This window comes from Phacochoerus africanus, chromosome 6, assembly GCF_016906955.1.
Source record: "Phacochoerus africanus isolate WHEZ1 chromosome 6, ROS_Pafr_v1, whole genome shotgun sequence".
NCBI lineage: Eukaryota > Metazoa > Chordata > Mammalia > Artiodactyla > Suidae > Phacochoerus > Phacochoerus africanus.
The window spans coordinates 126,372,290-126,386,318 of record NC_062549.1 but is presented as its reverse complement, the minus strand read 5'-3'; the positions used below and the strand labels follow the sequence as shown (position 1 = coordinate 126,386,318).

Genomic DNA, 14,029 nt, shown 5'->3' with positions numbered 1-14,029 from the left:
AGCATGCCACTTTTCCAAAAGAAAAAAGGTCATGAGAGATCAGTGCAAAGTTCTCAGGTCCCCGCCTCTTTTCCGGGGCAGATGGACTGTCCCCCCGGCCCTCTGCCCGTGCCTTTCCTCTCCCGCCCTCCTTTCTTCCCTCCTCATCCCTCCCCCCTCCCTCCCGCCTGCTTGTCCCTAAAGTCACTTTTAAAAAGAACCGGAGGATTTGTGTGTGTGGATGTTTTTTCACTTACTGGTCGCACTCTGGCTGGGGTCAGCGTTTTTCGCCAGTCACACTGCAGTGGGGGAGCTCGCTCTCCGGCCCTGTCTCTGGGGGGTGGGGGGGGGACCGCTGGCTCCTCTCCCCCGCCCCTCACGCCCCCCACGGCTGAGCATCTTCTCTCACTTCTTGGCTTCCTGCAAGGCGGCCGGGGAGGCCGGCGGGGCCGGGCCGGGCCGGGCCGGGAGGAGGCGGGGAGGGGCTGCGGCTGGCTGGCTCTTCACCGGGGGTGCGGGGTGCCCGGGATGGGGTTGGACAGGGGGTTGAGGGCCGGCTGTCCCCCGGGCCCCAGGCCGTGGATGAGCACCCGGGGCACCAGGGGCCGCTGCAGCTGGGGGTGGGGCGCGGGCGGAGTCCGGTACATGGTGCTGTACATCGCGGCGGCGGCCGCCGCGGCCGTCGTGCTGTCCATGCTGCCCAGCAGGCTCGGGTGGTAGAAATACGGCGAGGGAAACATCCTCTGCAGCGCCGAGTAATTGCCCGCCTCGGCCAGCAGCTCCAGGCCCACCGCCGTCTGCCGCTTCCACTTGGTCCTGGAAAGAGAGGTGGGCACCGCCGCTGTGGGCCCCGTCCCGCCACCCGGGCCCCTGTCCCCCCAACCCAGCCGCCCCCGCCCGCCCGCCCGCCTGCCTTCTCGTCCCCGGGCCCGGAAGACCCGCGGAGACCCGGGAAGGAAGCACACCTCCCGGCCCCCAACCCCGCGCATCTGGGCTGCTTGCGGAACCACCCAAATCCCCTTTCCCCATCGAGGGCTCAGACATGCAGAAATCAGATTCCTCCAGCTCTGCGGCCTGCTCCTGCCCCTCGGCTCTGCCGTTGCCCCCCCCCCCCTCCCCCGGCAGTCGGGCTACTTCCTGAAACTTTCCCCGAGGCCACCTGAGACCGCGCTTGCCTGGGGCGGGCTTCCCCGCGGCTCGCATCCCCTCCCCGAGGGACCCGTCTCTCCCCCCGCCCCGGTCCCCGAGCGGCTGCTCCCCGCCCCTCCCCCCCCTGCTCCGGGCGAGCGAGAAGAAACCGTAAACAAAGAAGCGCGCAGCCTGCCGGGCCTCGGACCCCAGCCCCGCTGGGTCCCCAGGGCTGTGGGGACACCTCTCTCTCCTCGGCCTGACAGGACCTTCCAGCAGGTGGGGGCCTTAGAGCCAGGAAGGCGACACGGTTTCAAAACGGAATTCATCGGAGGGAGGGCTCTCCCAAGGGGACAGGACCGCGGGGGCCGTTCTGGGAGGGGACAATGCATTTCAAGCTCTCTTCGCCTCCGGGAGGGAGGAACAATTAAAACCTGTGATCAGCCTTCCTCGGCCCCCTCCCTCCCCCGGCGCACCCCCGCTAGGAAGCCCAGGCAGCCGGCCTCTGCTCCAAGGCCTCCTGACGGAACTCGGGCTGGTGGGCCATCCATACCCGGCAGCTCCGGCCAAATTAATAAACATGTCGCCCATTTTAAATTGGCTACAAATGACACTAATGTTTTCCGACAGAATTAGGGTGGCTGAAACCGTATGTAATGAGACAGAAAATTATGGTAAAGATGACAACTGGACGGGCATTTCCAACCACACTTCTGGACGATTAGAACACAGACGGGAGAAGAGGAGGGGAGAGGAAAGCCAGACAGGGGAGCCTATCGCCAGGCTTGGAAACCCTGCAGAACCTCGGCCTCGGCCCGCCGGGCTGGGCTTGGCCCTGCAGCTCAGGGGCCTGAGAGCACCGCCAGCCCCTTTCCTAATTTCCTTCCCAGGGAAGCTGTGGGTCCTGGAAGGCCCTGAGGTGGCCAGCACAGGGGACAGACTCAGTCGAAGCCTGACCAGCTGCCCACCCTACCTCTCCCGGCTGCCTCACAGGCCCCGCAAGGACTTTCAAACTGTGGCCAGTTGGTCAGCTCTTCCAGGATGGAAATACCAGACTGGCCACCAGCTATGGAGATTGAGAACCATCCCGGGGCAGGCCCAAGAGGCCTGAGTGTCTGCTACTCAGAGGTCTTAATTTGAGAAGGTGTGGCTTGATTGATTTGGTGGCAGAAATGGGGGGGAATGCCAGCCACTCAGGTTTGAGAGAGCAAGTTGCACCTGCTAAAACGCTTGGAAGCGCTTGGACGCGCACACCTCTCCAGACCTCAGCTGCCTATGGACCCCTTTCACCTCGGACCTGTGGCTGATCCCCGCCCCAGCCCGAGAGCCCCCAAGTGCCCAGTGTGGGTCCTCTGAGTCCCTCGTGTCTCTGGGGCCAGGCGTCTCGACCTGGATGGCCAGACGCCTTTGCTCCCTCCACACAGCCTCCCTTACCTGCGGTTCTGGTACCAGGTCTTGACCTGGGTATCAGTGAGGTTGAGTGCAGCCGCCAGGTCCATGCGGTCCTGCACACTCAGGTACTTCTGTCGCTCAAAGCTACGCTCCAGTTGATTGAGTTGGTGGTCAGAGAAAGCTGTCCTGGCTTTGCGGGGCTTTTTGGCTCTCACAGGGGGACTCTCTCGGCTGCTCGTAATCTCCCGGTCTCCTTCCTCCTTTGTTCCTACACAGAAACCCAGACACAGCCGTAAGGTAGCCTGGAATGGGGCAGGATGGAGTGTCCTCCTGGCACAGGCCTTCCCAAGCCAGCCTCTGGTCTCGGGGGTGACTATTCTTGGACCTTAGCCAGCGTGGAGGAAGAGGACTGCCTAGGGAGTGTGGAGCCTCTTGGGCAGAGCACCGAAAAGGTTCCAAAAGAGTGGTGGCTCTTCCCGTCTTCAGAAACGAAAAAGGAAAAGAAAAAAAAAAACAACTTTATGATAAAGGTTCCTTTTCTTATTGTTTCTGAGATGGGGGGTAAACCAGGTTCCTTTTCCGTTATTGTTTTCTCTCTCTTTGTATTTTCTGATCTGTTAGTTTTCAAAAGGTCTTGCGACTTTGTGTTGTTTTTGTTTTGAGGAGGGGGCACCTTTTTCATTTTAAGCTCTGTTTACTAAAAGTCACAGGCATTTGTTTTCCTTTTTCAGGCGCACTTGGGAAATGTTGGGTCAAACTCTCTGCAGCTGCTTTTGCATCAGGTCTCTCGGAGCTTCAGAAAGACTGTCTCCCAGACACCGTGCGGAGGTGGAAACCACTGAGCCCATCCAGGTGACAGCCCAGAGATTTCCGGATTCTATTTGTCAACTTTGGTTTTTTGCTGAAATGCTGGGAAATCGATATGTCAATCCCTCTCTGTTTGTACCCGTTTTTGCTGGGCTCCTTGATCTTCCCTGCAGGAAGAACAATAATCTCTCTAATTGACCCACTGGGGAGGTTGGTGCACAAAAAAATCGCCAGACCAGACTGTACATCTGTTTGGGGCACTATTATGCTAATGCTACAATAGTAAAATGAAGAGGCAATAACCTACCTTCCAAACAGGCAGCACACATCTTTCCTAGAGATGGCAGAGATGAATAATAATGATAATCAACTTAGGAAAAGAAAAAAAAAAAAAGAACTCTCCTCCTATGTTAACTCTTGGGCCATGCAAAGACCAGAGCACGCACGTATGAAATTTTCTGAGGAGAAGATGGAAAAGGGGAGTCGGAGGATAATTTCTTGGCCATCTTCTGATTTTACAAATATACATCAATTCAGTTCCAAAAAATCTCACTTTCATAAATGCTACCTCCGAATTACTTGTAGGAAGCCAAAAATCTTACCGAAATACGGATATTCAGCTAGGGCCAGGGCATAGGAAGGGCATTGTTAAAACCTGAAACACTCATTATAAAACTGTTACTGGGCATGGACCTCCCTGTTTAGTCACCACCTAATGTTTTTCAAAGTTGCTTTGCTAACCAACTCGGAGTGTTTTCATTCGCTCTATCTGAAAATCCCTGCACCCGGCGTGTCGAAAACAAGCGTGTGGGAGGAATGAAACCGGCTGCATTAAAAACGAACCGCTGCTCTGCGGTCACACCCCTGAGCCCCCTGAAATACGAAAGCATCTTCGGGTCAGATCGCCTCCGCCGCTGCCCGCTTCCCAACAAATTAAAACGAAGTAAAACAAAGAAAGGACTGGGATGGCGGTGACGGCTGAAGGTAGAAGCGTTAACAATAAGAGAACTTGGGACGAATCCCCCCCTCGCACGCCCGGGCCTCCCTCCCGCTTGCAGATTTCCACGGTGGCACGACGGCCCCAGAAGCTGCGAAGGGCCTTGGAATCCCAGCAGAGGGTCGCGGGAGGCTGAAGGGGAGAGCGGGAGGCAGGAGGAGGAGCAGCCAGACGGCCGAGGGAGGCGGCGCGACTCACCGTGGCATTTGATGTCGCTCTGGGACTCTTCCCGCTTGTCCAGTTTGGTTTTGCTGTCCTCCTGCTCGAGCTTTGGCCGGAAGCTCTCGTGGGCTGCGTTGCTCTCCTGCTTCGGGGTGTGGTGGGGGGAGGAGACGCTGGTGCTGTAGGGTGCACACGCTGCCAGAGGTTTGCTGTCGCCCAGAATGTCCTTGATTAAAAAAGAAGAGGTGGAAGTCCTGGGGGCCGAGGCGGCCGAGCCCAGCTGCTGGGCCGGGGGCGGCGGCGGCGGCGGCTGCTGTTGGGGCGAAGGCTGCAAACTTTGCGTGGCGGCCGCGGCCGGCGGCGGCGGCTGCTGGCTGTGGTGGAGGTGGTGGTGATGCTGGGGCCCATCTGCCACCAGATGCGGCTCCGGGGGCTCCATGGTGACGGAGATCGGAGAAGAAGGCGCCGTTCCTACGGTATCAATCTCCGAACAGGGGGACGGAGTGGCCTGACTCCTAAAATCCGCGGTCCGGGCCTCGCCGAGCGGGCGGAATTCTCCATTCATCATGCCGGGGCTGCCCGAACTGGCACTGGACAAAATCGTGTCTATTCCAAAACTCGACCCGCTGGCCCCTTCCATTGTTGTCATTTCTACATGAGGTCCACGCCAGTCCGCCGCTCCGCAGCCGCCCAGACCACGCCAAGGAAGCGATCGATCGTAAAACAAAATAACACTAAACAATGTTGTCTCCGCTTAAAAAAAAAAAAAAAAAAAAAGGCGGGGAGAGAAGGAAGGATAAATGCGAAGCCGCAATCCGTGGACACTTTCGACACTTTTTTCCCCCCCAAAGCAAAAAAAAAAAAAAAAAAAGATAGCGGTTGGGAGAAAGGAAGGCAGAGGGGGAAAGTTACAAAAATTGAGGAAGCACGGAGCGTGCGCCCCAGGAACCACCGCGCACGTGGGGCGGCGGTGGCGGCGCAGGCGACCCAGACGAAGGCGCAGGCGGCGGGAGGTGACCCCGACGCCGCCGCCGCTGCCGCCGCCTGGGTCTGCCCACAGCCTGGCACCAGGCGGCAGCGGCGGCGGCGGACGTGGCAGGTGCAGCGACGGCGAAGCCCGGGCGGCCGCGCGCCCTCGGAGCTGCCCGGCGGCTCCCCGAGGTGGCTGCCGCGCGCGACTCGGCCGCCCCGGAGCCGAGTTTCTTAACTTTCTTGTAAAGTTGTGGAGCCGACACCGCCGCAGCGGTCACGACCACACGAGGACGAGAAGGAGGCAAGAAGGAGCAGGCGCAGGCCAAAGAGGCGGCGGAGACGCGGCGCCGAGCGACTCCGGCCGCTGCCGGGCGCGTTGGCTTGTAATCCGGCGGCGAGCGGGCGGCGCCGACCCCCTCCCGTGACGTCACGGCCACTGCCGCCGCTCCCCGCGCCGCGCCGGGCCCGCGGCCCCGCTGCCGAGACCGCGCGCCGGGCCCCGCGCCCCCATTGGCCGCGCCCGCGCCGGCGAGCGACGCCGACGTGCCAGGAGCCAATGGGCGCTCGGCTCGCGAGCCCGTCAGCGTCCGCCGTCCGGCCCCGCTGCTCTTTTGAGAATCCCGCACACCCGTCTGCCTGCGGCCCCAAGCCAAGCACCTCGTCCTGCCGTGGTCCCCGTGTCCGCGGTCGCGCGTGAGGGCAAAGGGAGCGGGAAAGAGAGCAGAGGCGGGAACCAAAGGCTTAAACAAAACCAGAAAGCAAAGGAGAAAGTAGTCATGATTTGCCCGAGAAGAAGTCTAAGCGGGAGGGAAGGAGGACACAGGAAGGGAAAAGGAATTTGCTCGGCTTACCTTTAGACGCCAGCGCTGCCGCCCACGCACCTCCCCAAACGCCAGCGAGACTAGTCCCAGGACACAGAGCAGAGGAAGGGAATCCCCGAAGACACCCAAGGGAAAGTGTGTAACTCCGGCAGCCTGAGCTCTGGGTGGGCGGGCGCACTCTGAGCTCTGATTTCTCGCCCCTTTGGCCCAGCCGAGCAGCCAGCCCCGGGGGGAGCGGGGGGGGCGGGGCGGGGACGGAGCTGGATCCCGGTCCAACCCGAAATCTCAAGAGGAGTGGGGGAGAAGGGCCTGCTGCTCAAAACCGGGGCCCCAGCCTGGTCTCCAGTCTGGGCCCGCGCTGGAAGAAATGCCTGGCCAGACACTTTCTCCCTAGCGGGGGAAATAAGGCTTGGAGGTGTTTTCTAGCGGCGGGGGCAGCCTCGGTTCGCTGCGGTGTCGGGCTGGCTTGGCGCTCTGGAACCCGAGTGGTGGGTCCGCAGCTCGTACTCCCTCCTCGCCATGCCACCAGCCAGCTTCTCTCTCTCTCTCTCTCTCTCTCTCTCTCTCTCTCTCTCTCTCTCCTCTCCCTCCCTCCCTCCCTGCCTCCCCACCTCCTTCTCCTTTCCTCCCTCCCTCGCCCTTTCCGGCTGCTCTTTTGGAAAGGAAACAGTCACTGTGGATCCACTTGGGACCAGAGCGTGGCTTGACTGTGACGCTTCGTCGGAGGATATCAACTTGCATTATTTTCTCTAGGACGTCTCCAACCTGTCTCTTGTTGAATGTCAGAGTAATGGGAAGTGCCAGTGACAAGACGGCGTATTACTCCTGATTAAGTGCCGTGTCAACCTAATTAGCAGAGTAATTATAAGGTGCTAATGAATGATTCAAAGTTCTCTGAGTTACATTTTACTCCAAATTACCATTTTAAGAACCCTATGAATCTGAGTGGCTGGCATCGCTTCCGTGACTAGGTGCAGAATGATGGTAGAAAATGGCCTTTAAACTCTCCTAGGGCTGGACCGAAATCTGGGGTTTAGTTGCGGTTCTGAAGGTCTCTTTCCTGGGAAGGGCTTTTTTCTATTGAGGACTTGGGGTGGGGGGTTCGGGAGGCAGATGACCTCCCGGGCTGCGTGTCGCCTTACTGTTGGAACTGCATCTGTGTGCGCCCTTGGTCCAGAAGGGGGTACGTGGGAGGCTCATCCTTCCAGCGTTTTCCGGGGGAATTGGATGTGTTTGACCTACAAAAAGCCTGCGCTCCTTGGAGGGTGTGTTGAGCTGTTTCTTATCATCTTCGTGCTGTTTTCTCACGGGTCTGTCTCTGAGGAGAACAGAGGGGGAGGAAAGGCCGAGGCGAGCAATCCGGGGAGCTCTCGCTTTTCTCGGAAGGCGAGGGGAGTTTAGCGGAGGAGCAGGGGTTGGTGAGCCGAGGCGGGGACGCGCGGCGAGCTGCGGGCACCTCGGAGCGCGGGGTGGGCCCGCCGGCTGGGGCCGAGGCACCCAGGGCCCGGAAGCCGAGGACGGCCTGAAAGACACCTGAGCGAGACCTGCGCCCTGGCCGGACAAGACCCTCCTGGGAACCTGCCGGCCGGGCCTGGGCCTCGCGCCTAGGGATTTGGGAACCGCGGGCCGGGGACTGCAAGGGGCATCTCTCTGATCGAAGGCGACAGTGTCTTGCCCCCGCGGCCGGACACCGGCGCCCCTGGCAGAGTTGGCTTCTGTAAGGAAGGGCGCCGGGAGTGCGTGAGACTGCCGGCGGACGCTCCGCACTCTTCTCCCTTCAAATATCAGTTTGGGTTCTTCTCACTCCGACACCACCCACCGACTTCCCGCAGGAGGTGCGTTTCCTCCCACACCTGGGGCTCCAACCCGCACCTCCCTCGCCGCCTGTGCGGGATAGGAAGTGCGGAGGGGGAGAAAACAAATTTAAGATCCAGAACTGACGGCGCTGTACCAATCAATTATTCTCGACCTTGATAAATAATTCATTTAAGCCTGTTTTTGTTTTGTTCCGACGCCTAAAATGACTCAAGAGCTCAAAAGGCTGATCGCACAGCTTGTGCTGGGCGGTTCGACAGGATTTGGGGCTTGGAATAATTCACAGTATTAGCAGGGGAGACAGCAATATGACCCTATGAAAAAATAAAATCTAAAAAGAGAGGGGGGTTGGAAGTGTTGAGGGGGAAGAGAGTGTTCATTTTATGAAAACTATAAAGCAAAGCAAACGGAAGCCCAGCTGGCCCCACCTTGTCCGTGTCTCAGATGAGTGCTTCTTAAGACAAGGTGAAGGTCATAGATTTCTTTGGGTGGGATGTTAAGAGATCAGCTTTGGGGAGCCACAATTGTGAGGGGAAAACAGGATCTATTTGGGGGGCTCTCCCAGAGGGGAAATGCTAGTAGTGGCCTAAAGAGTCCAAAAGAGGGATTCAAAGACTAGGTGGCAAACTTAATGAAAAACAAATCCTTGAGAGCTGTTTTGTTTTGTTTTTTTAACTTTCCTCAGTTCTTTTTCTCTCGAGACGCATATTCTTCTTTTGCCATTTCCCCTCCAAGAGTATAGATGGTGTTTATATCCCAGAAGTCATGCACTTTCTAGCAGAGCAAGCATAATTAACTTTCATTTAAAAAATCAAATTTCAGAAGTAGAACCGGGTGCAGATAAGTCACATTTTCAGTTCCCACGTGTAGGAAAGGAAATGCATTACCTGGATGCATCTCAGATTTTCCCATTGGATTTAAGATGCAAATAAATGCAGTCCCTAAGCGTAGATGGGTTTGAAAATGATCTTGCACCTTCAGGTCTTCATTTCCTTACAAAATAAAAAGGCAAAGGGAGGAAGATAATTCTTTAATCTTGGGAAGTTTTTTTGGAATTCCCGCACAGAAAACAGTTATGTGCCAACTGTGAATTGCAGAGAACTTTTCCTTCCTGGCTCTGAAAATACCATCAGTCCTGATCACCACTAAAGATGCTCCCTCCCCACCACAGAGAATGAATCAAACCCTTGCGTATTTTAACAAGTTTTTTCCTTAATACATTCTTGGTGATTCACTTTTACAATCAAGATTTGGTATTTGGCATTGTGCTAACCTGGAGCATCAGGTCTTTTTACAACAGAGCTGAACAGAGCTGAACGCCTATAAATCATAATGAAGTTGGAACTGTTGTTTCTTCCTTTCATATTTAATTTGAACCTTTCTAAGCATCCACTAGATGACAATGCCAACTGATTGGAATAGAGTGCCAAGGCGCTTCCTTCCACTGGGCGGCGCCAAGAGCCCCGAACCGAGAGATTCTGCTATTGTTTCTTTCTATAAAAGATGCAAGATACACAAATGAGCTCTCCACCTACTACTAATAAGCTCTCTACCATAGTGTGACCTCTCGCCTTTTCCAAAGCTACAAAAACGTCGGAAGTATGCTTTCTTCCTTCATTTTTGCAGCCTATTTTGCAGCCTGTTTTTCCACCTGATTAAGGACTTGAAGTATATTTGCTTAGAAAAATAATATACTAAAGAGAAAGATATGAGAACACTGAAATTGACTCCTTTAAATAGACTGAAACCAGGAGGGTGGAGATTGGGAGCAGAGGGAGAAAAGAATAAGGTAACAAAACTGTTTTAACAGAACAGCAGGTCAAAGTGTTAGGCTATGTAATTGCTAATTGTCCTAGGGGAGTAAAAGTTTTGAGAGATCGTTCTGGACTCATGATAAAATTTGTGAGAGCTATAGGCTTCGTCCACAAAGAGAGCAGGTTAGAAGAGACCTAGTGAAACTGGCTCTCCCTTGGGGGTTAGATCTGTGTTGTGCCCAGCAATCAGCGGGAGGACGAATAGACGAGGAAAGGAAAGAGGGAGCTTTAGTCTCCTTTTGCCACTTTCCAATGTTCTTGAGCAAAGCACTTAACCTTTCTGGTCACCAACTTCCTTCCCTATTAAATGGGAGAATCATCCTTGCCTAGAATAGAACATTTGTGACCACCAAATAAGACCTTCTATGTACAAGCTTTTTTTTTCTATAACAAAATGTGAAGCAAGAGTTTAACAAATGACCAACAAAGGTGGCAGTTGTTTCTCGCTGTAGGTAACATACGGTAGCCCTGTTTTTTGTTTTTTTCTCTTCTTCCTTCTCTCATTTTGTTCATTCATTTAGTCCATAAACATGGCTGAATGTGCATTTTGTGCCAGGTGCTTGAGAAGGTGAGAGGTAATGGGAGCTCGAACATGCTAGAAATTGTCACAATGCCATGATGGCATCATGACCCCACTGCAGTGGAAAAATGCAAAGGAAAGAGTGGGAAGTCCCACCCCTGGAAGGGGTTGGGGGAACAGAAAGTCTTCCTAAAGGAATCGGGGTGTGTTCAGTCATGAAAGAAAAGGGATCCGCCCTGAGTAGAGGGATGGGGTATAAGGAGGGGCTTATGTGTTAGCTAAGGGTAATAATGGTACAAAAGTGTCTCCCAAATTTTTCAACCTTTAGTCTCCTGAGTGGGGTGCTGGGCTGCAATGTGTGGGCATACAGTGGCTCTAGGGGTCATTCCTGGGTGCTTCTTCCAGAAGGTACAAACCACTCCTGGAGCATCTTGGAGAGAAGAGAAACTGAACTGCACCTGTCTGGAGGCCAGCAGCAGACTGTTAGAGCACGTTACACGGTTTAGATTTGATCCCACAAGATGGCCCAGTCCTCTTCTCCCTACTCCGGTGTCCTGGCCACTTTCTAGAGTTCCCAGCTGTGGAGGGAAAAAGAAGTGTGCCCCCAAGGCGGAGATGGAGACAGGAAGATGACAACGTGGGGACAGTTGGAAGGGCCGAGGGCGAAGATGGGGAGAGATTTTATTTCACTCCTCCTAGACTGAATCGTGGTCCACCGAAGACTGGCTCCTAGAGAAATGAAAGGGCCTCGGTGTGACCAGGCCACGGCCCGCCATAAAAAGGACTCTTAAGCCTCTCAGGTTCATGAAGGAAGTTGGTTCTTCTACCAACTCCCGAGGTTCAGAGGGAATGGAAGGGCCCAGACAGGGTAGAAACGAAAGCCTCAGAGCGCTGGGCGAGGATGCCAGTCAGGGAAGGGGAAATTCATTTGCGATGTTAATTAACAAGCGGCTAATTAAAACGGCACTTTGAGCGCTAATCAATCGCCTTATTAAGTTAGAGCCATCACTGGAACAAATTGAAAGCTCCCCGCCCCGGCTTCTGCCTCCGGTGCGGGCGGGGCTGGATTCCCAGACAGCGCGCGGGAGAGGAGGGGCTGGGGGCGCTCTCCACCCGCCCGGGCGGCCTCCTGGGGGCTGCAAAATCCTCCAGCTCCCGGGTCCACCGCGGCCGAACCGAGCCGCTCGCCCCTGGCCCGGGATCTGCTGAATTGGACGGCGTGTCTAGGAGGCGATCGCTAGTCTAGAAGCGCCCGCAGGGGAGAAGGGGTTGCCCGGAGGAACCCCAGGCTGGGGAGCACTTAGCGCGGACGTAGCCTTCGGGAAGAAGCACCCCAAAACGTGCGGGCGTAGAACTGTGGGGCGCACGCAGGCGGGAGGAAGCAACTCAGCCCGGGAGAGGGCGCTCTTCGGCCGGGACCACGCAACCCCACTTTCCGGGACTGATGGATCATCTCACTTCGAAAACTCTTCTTAGGCCCTCGCCCTGGTCCAGCTCAGCAAGCGGGAAAGAGCTGGCCTGTCTTCAGGCCAGAAGAAGAATGGGGTGGGATGCGAGGAGCAAAGAGGGAGGGCGTATGCAAATTACCTGGGATGCGGGCACACCGCTGCCAGTCACTGCGTGCCTTCCACCCGCCCCGGTGCACACTTCCCCATACCCCTGGCCCTCCAAGCTCGCCACGGGAATTAAGATGCCTAATCTCTATTGTGAGGAGCCTTCCACATTTCTTCATTGTTAAATGCCTGGTTTTCACCAAATTCCCAAGGGAGAAGTATTTGGCACTTAGAGGGGGCTGCGAATTTAAATGCTAATTAAGTGGGTCCTTCGCCGGCGACTCCACCTGTCTGGCCGCCCTTGTTAAGGAAGAACATACCCGCATAAACACCGAAACATTCCTGGGGTGCAGAGCAGAAGCGTAGGGAAGAGGGACCCCAGCAGTCTCCTGTGCCGTTTGCTTCCCTCGGCCTGCTGCAGAGAAAAGGAGGTCCTTTGCATGGTGGATGTCCTTGGCGTGGCCCAAGGTGTGGTCTGTGTGTCTGCAAAGGCACACACAGGGCCTGCGCTGGCCTGTAGGCTCGCCTCCGCGGAGATGCGTAGGACCGAGTCTGCTGGCGGCTCGGAGCCTGCTTGGGCTGTCCCGGGAGAGCCGAAGGAATGGCTCCCACGTGTAAAGTTCAAAAGCATTAATATTTTCATCATATTATCATTATTCAATATAATAATATTTGCTCGGTTAGCGGCACTAATTAGGCCACATTAAAACCGTAGCGTCTCCCTAATGGAGCGTAATGTGCCCACACTCACATTTTTCTCTCCAAGGATAAACGTGCGGGCAGGGGAGAGGAGACAGGCAAGCAGCGGGATGGATTAGGGTGTGACGCCCCCCCAACACAACACACACACACACACACACACACACACACACACACAGAGCCAGGTATTTTCCGGCTGCGCGGTCGATGGGAGCCGCCGCTGCGCCCTCGGCCCTGCGCCCAGCACCCTGCCGCCTCCTCCGCGCCCTGGCTCTTTGAACTCCGCGGATTGATTTTGCTACCCTTCCCCCTTTTGTGTGTGTGCCTGCAGTTGGTTAGGTTTTCAAGGTTTGGGAGGGTCGCCGTGAAAGAATTAAAATACTCTTAACCGGAACCCCTCGGCCGAGAACTGGAGGTCCCGCCTCCTAGCCTGGCGCTTTGAGGAGCCCCTTCCCACTGGGAATTTCCTCCCGAGATGCGAGGGTAGGAGTGTCAAAGAAGCGTCTGGTCTGGGTTTTCTCCTTGTTCCCGGTGCAGCGGTCGGCCCCGGCGTCCTGCAGCCCTCGGCGAGGTGGCTGTTAAGCTCCGAGAGTGTGCCCCTCCCGCGGGCGCCGCGGCGACATCCCTCTGACTCTGTAATATATTTGTAACGCGCGCCGAGGTGTGACGGCGGTGGGGGGTGGGGGAGGCTGCAGCGGGATTGGGAAAGGGGGGAGCGGCACAGAACTCATACGGTACTGCGCAATCTAACAATCTGAACATTCCCTTATTAAAAACTGCGGCGTGACATTTACACTGAGCCACCAGCCTCTGCCTCTAATCCGGGCGAAAATGCATTGTACCGCCGAATCGTGGCTTCGGCGGGCTGGGACGCTGTAGCCTGTGGCCTGGCCGGGCCCCGTCGGCGCAGCGGGTGAAGCCCCGCACCCCTCCCCCTCCTGGGGAGAGGGCGAGGTACCACCTGCCGGGCCCCTGCGCCCAGGCGTGACGGGCACCTGGCCCCTCACTCCACCTCCCGCCAGCCGCCCGACTCAGCAGCGAAGCTCTGGTGACCCGATCCACGCCTCCGGTCCTTCCCCCACCTTACAAAGAGTAAACTTTCCACCCCCCCCCCCATAATCCGATCGTTTAGAGCTGCTGTTTTCCCTTTGTCAGATTCCCCCTCCCCCGATCAGTCTGAGTACACGATCAGAACTGCTCAGAGAGCAGGAAGCACATTGATTTCAGCTTGTTCTGTCCACAGACAGGCCCTGACAAGGTTGTTAGAACAGTCGGAGAGGCCTATACAATCACTTAATTACCAAAACTGTCAGTCAGGCGGGACGCGGGTCCGCGTCCGGGGCTGTGCCCGGCATTCCAGCACTGGGCCG

The 14,029-nt window shown here is 56.3% G+C and overlaps 1 protein-coding gene across 1 annotated transcript; it reads right to left on the bottom strand.

Moving 5' to 3' along the window:
• Positions 1 to 477: 477 nt before the first annotated feature.
• BARHL2 (BarH like homeobox 2) lies at positions 478 to 5,114 on the bottom strand. The gene is made up of 3 exons (XM_047783093.1): positions 4,502 to 5,114; positions 2,542 to 2,767; positions 478 to 795 (listed from the first exon to the last, which is right to left on the bottom strand). Exons 1-3 carry the CDS (start codon positions 5,112 to 5,114, stop codon positions 483 to 485), a joined length of 1,152 nt encoding a protein of 383 aa, XP_047639049.1. The 3' UTR covers positions 478 to 482.
• Between the last annotated feature and the right edge of the window lie 8,915 nt (positions 5,115 to 14,029).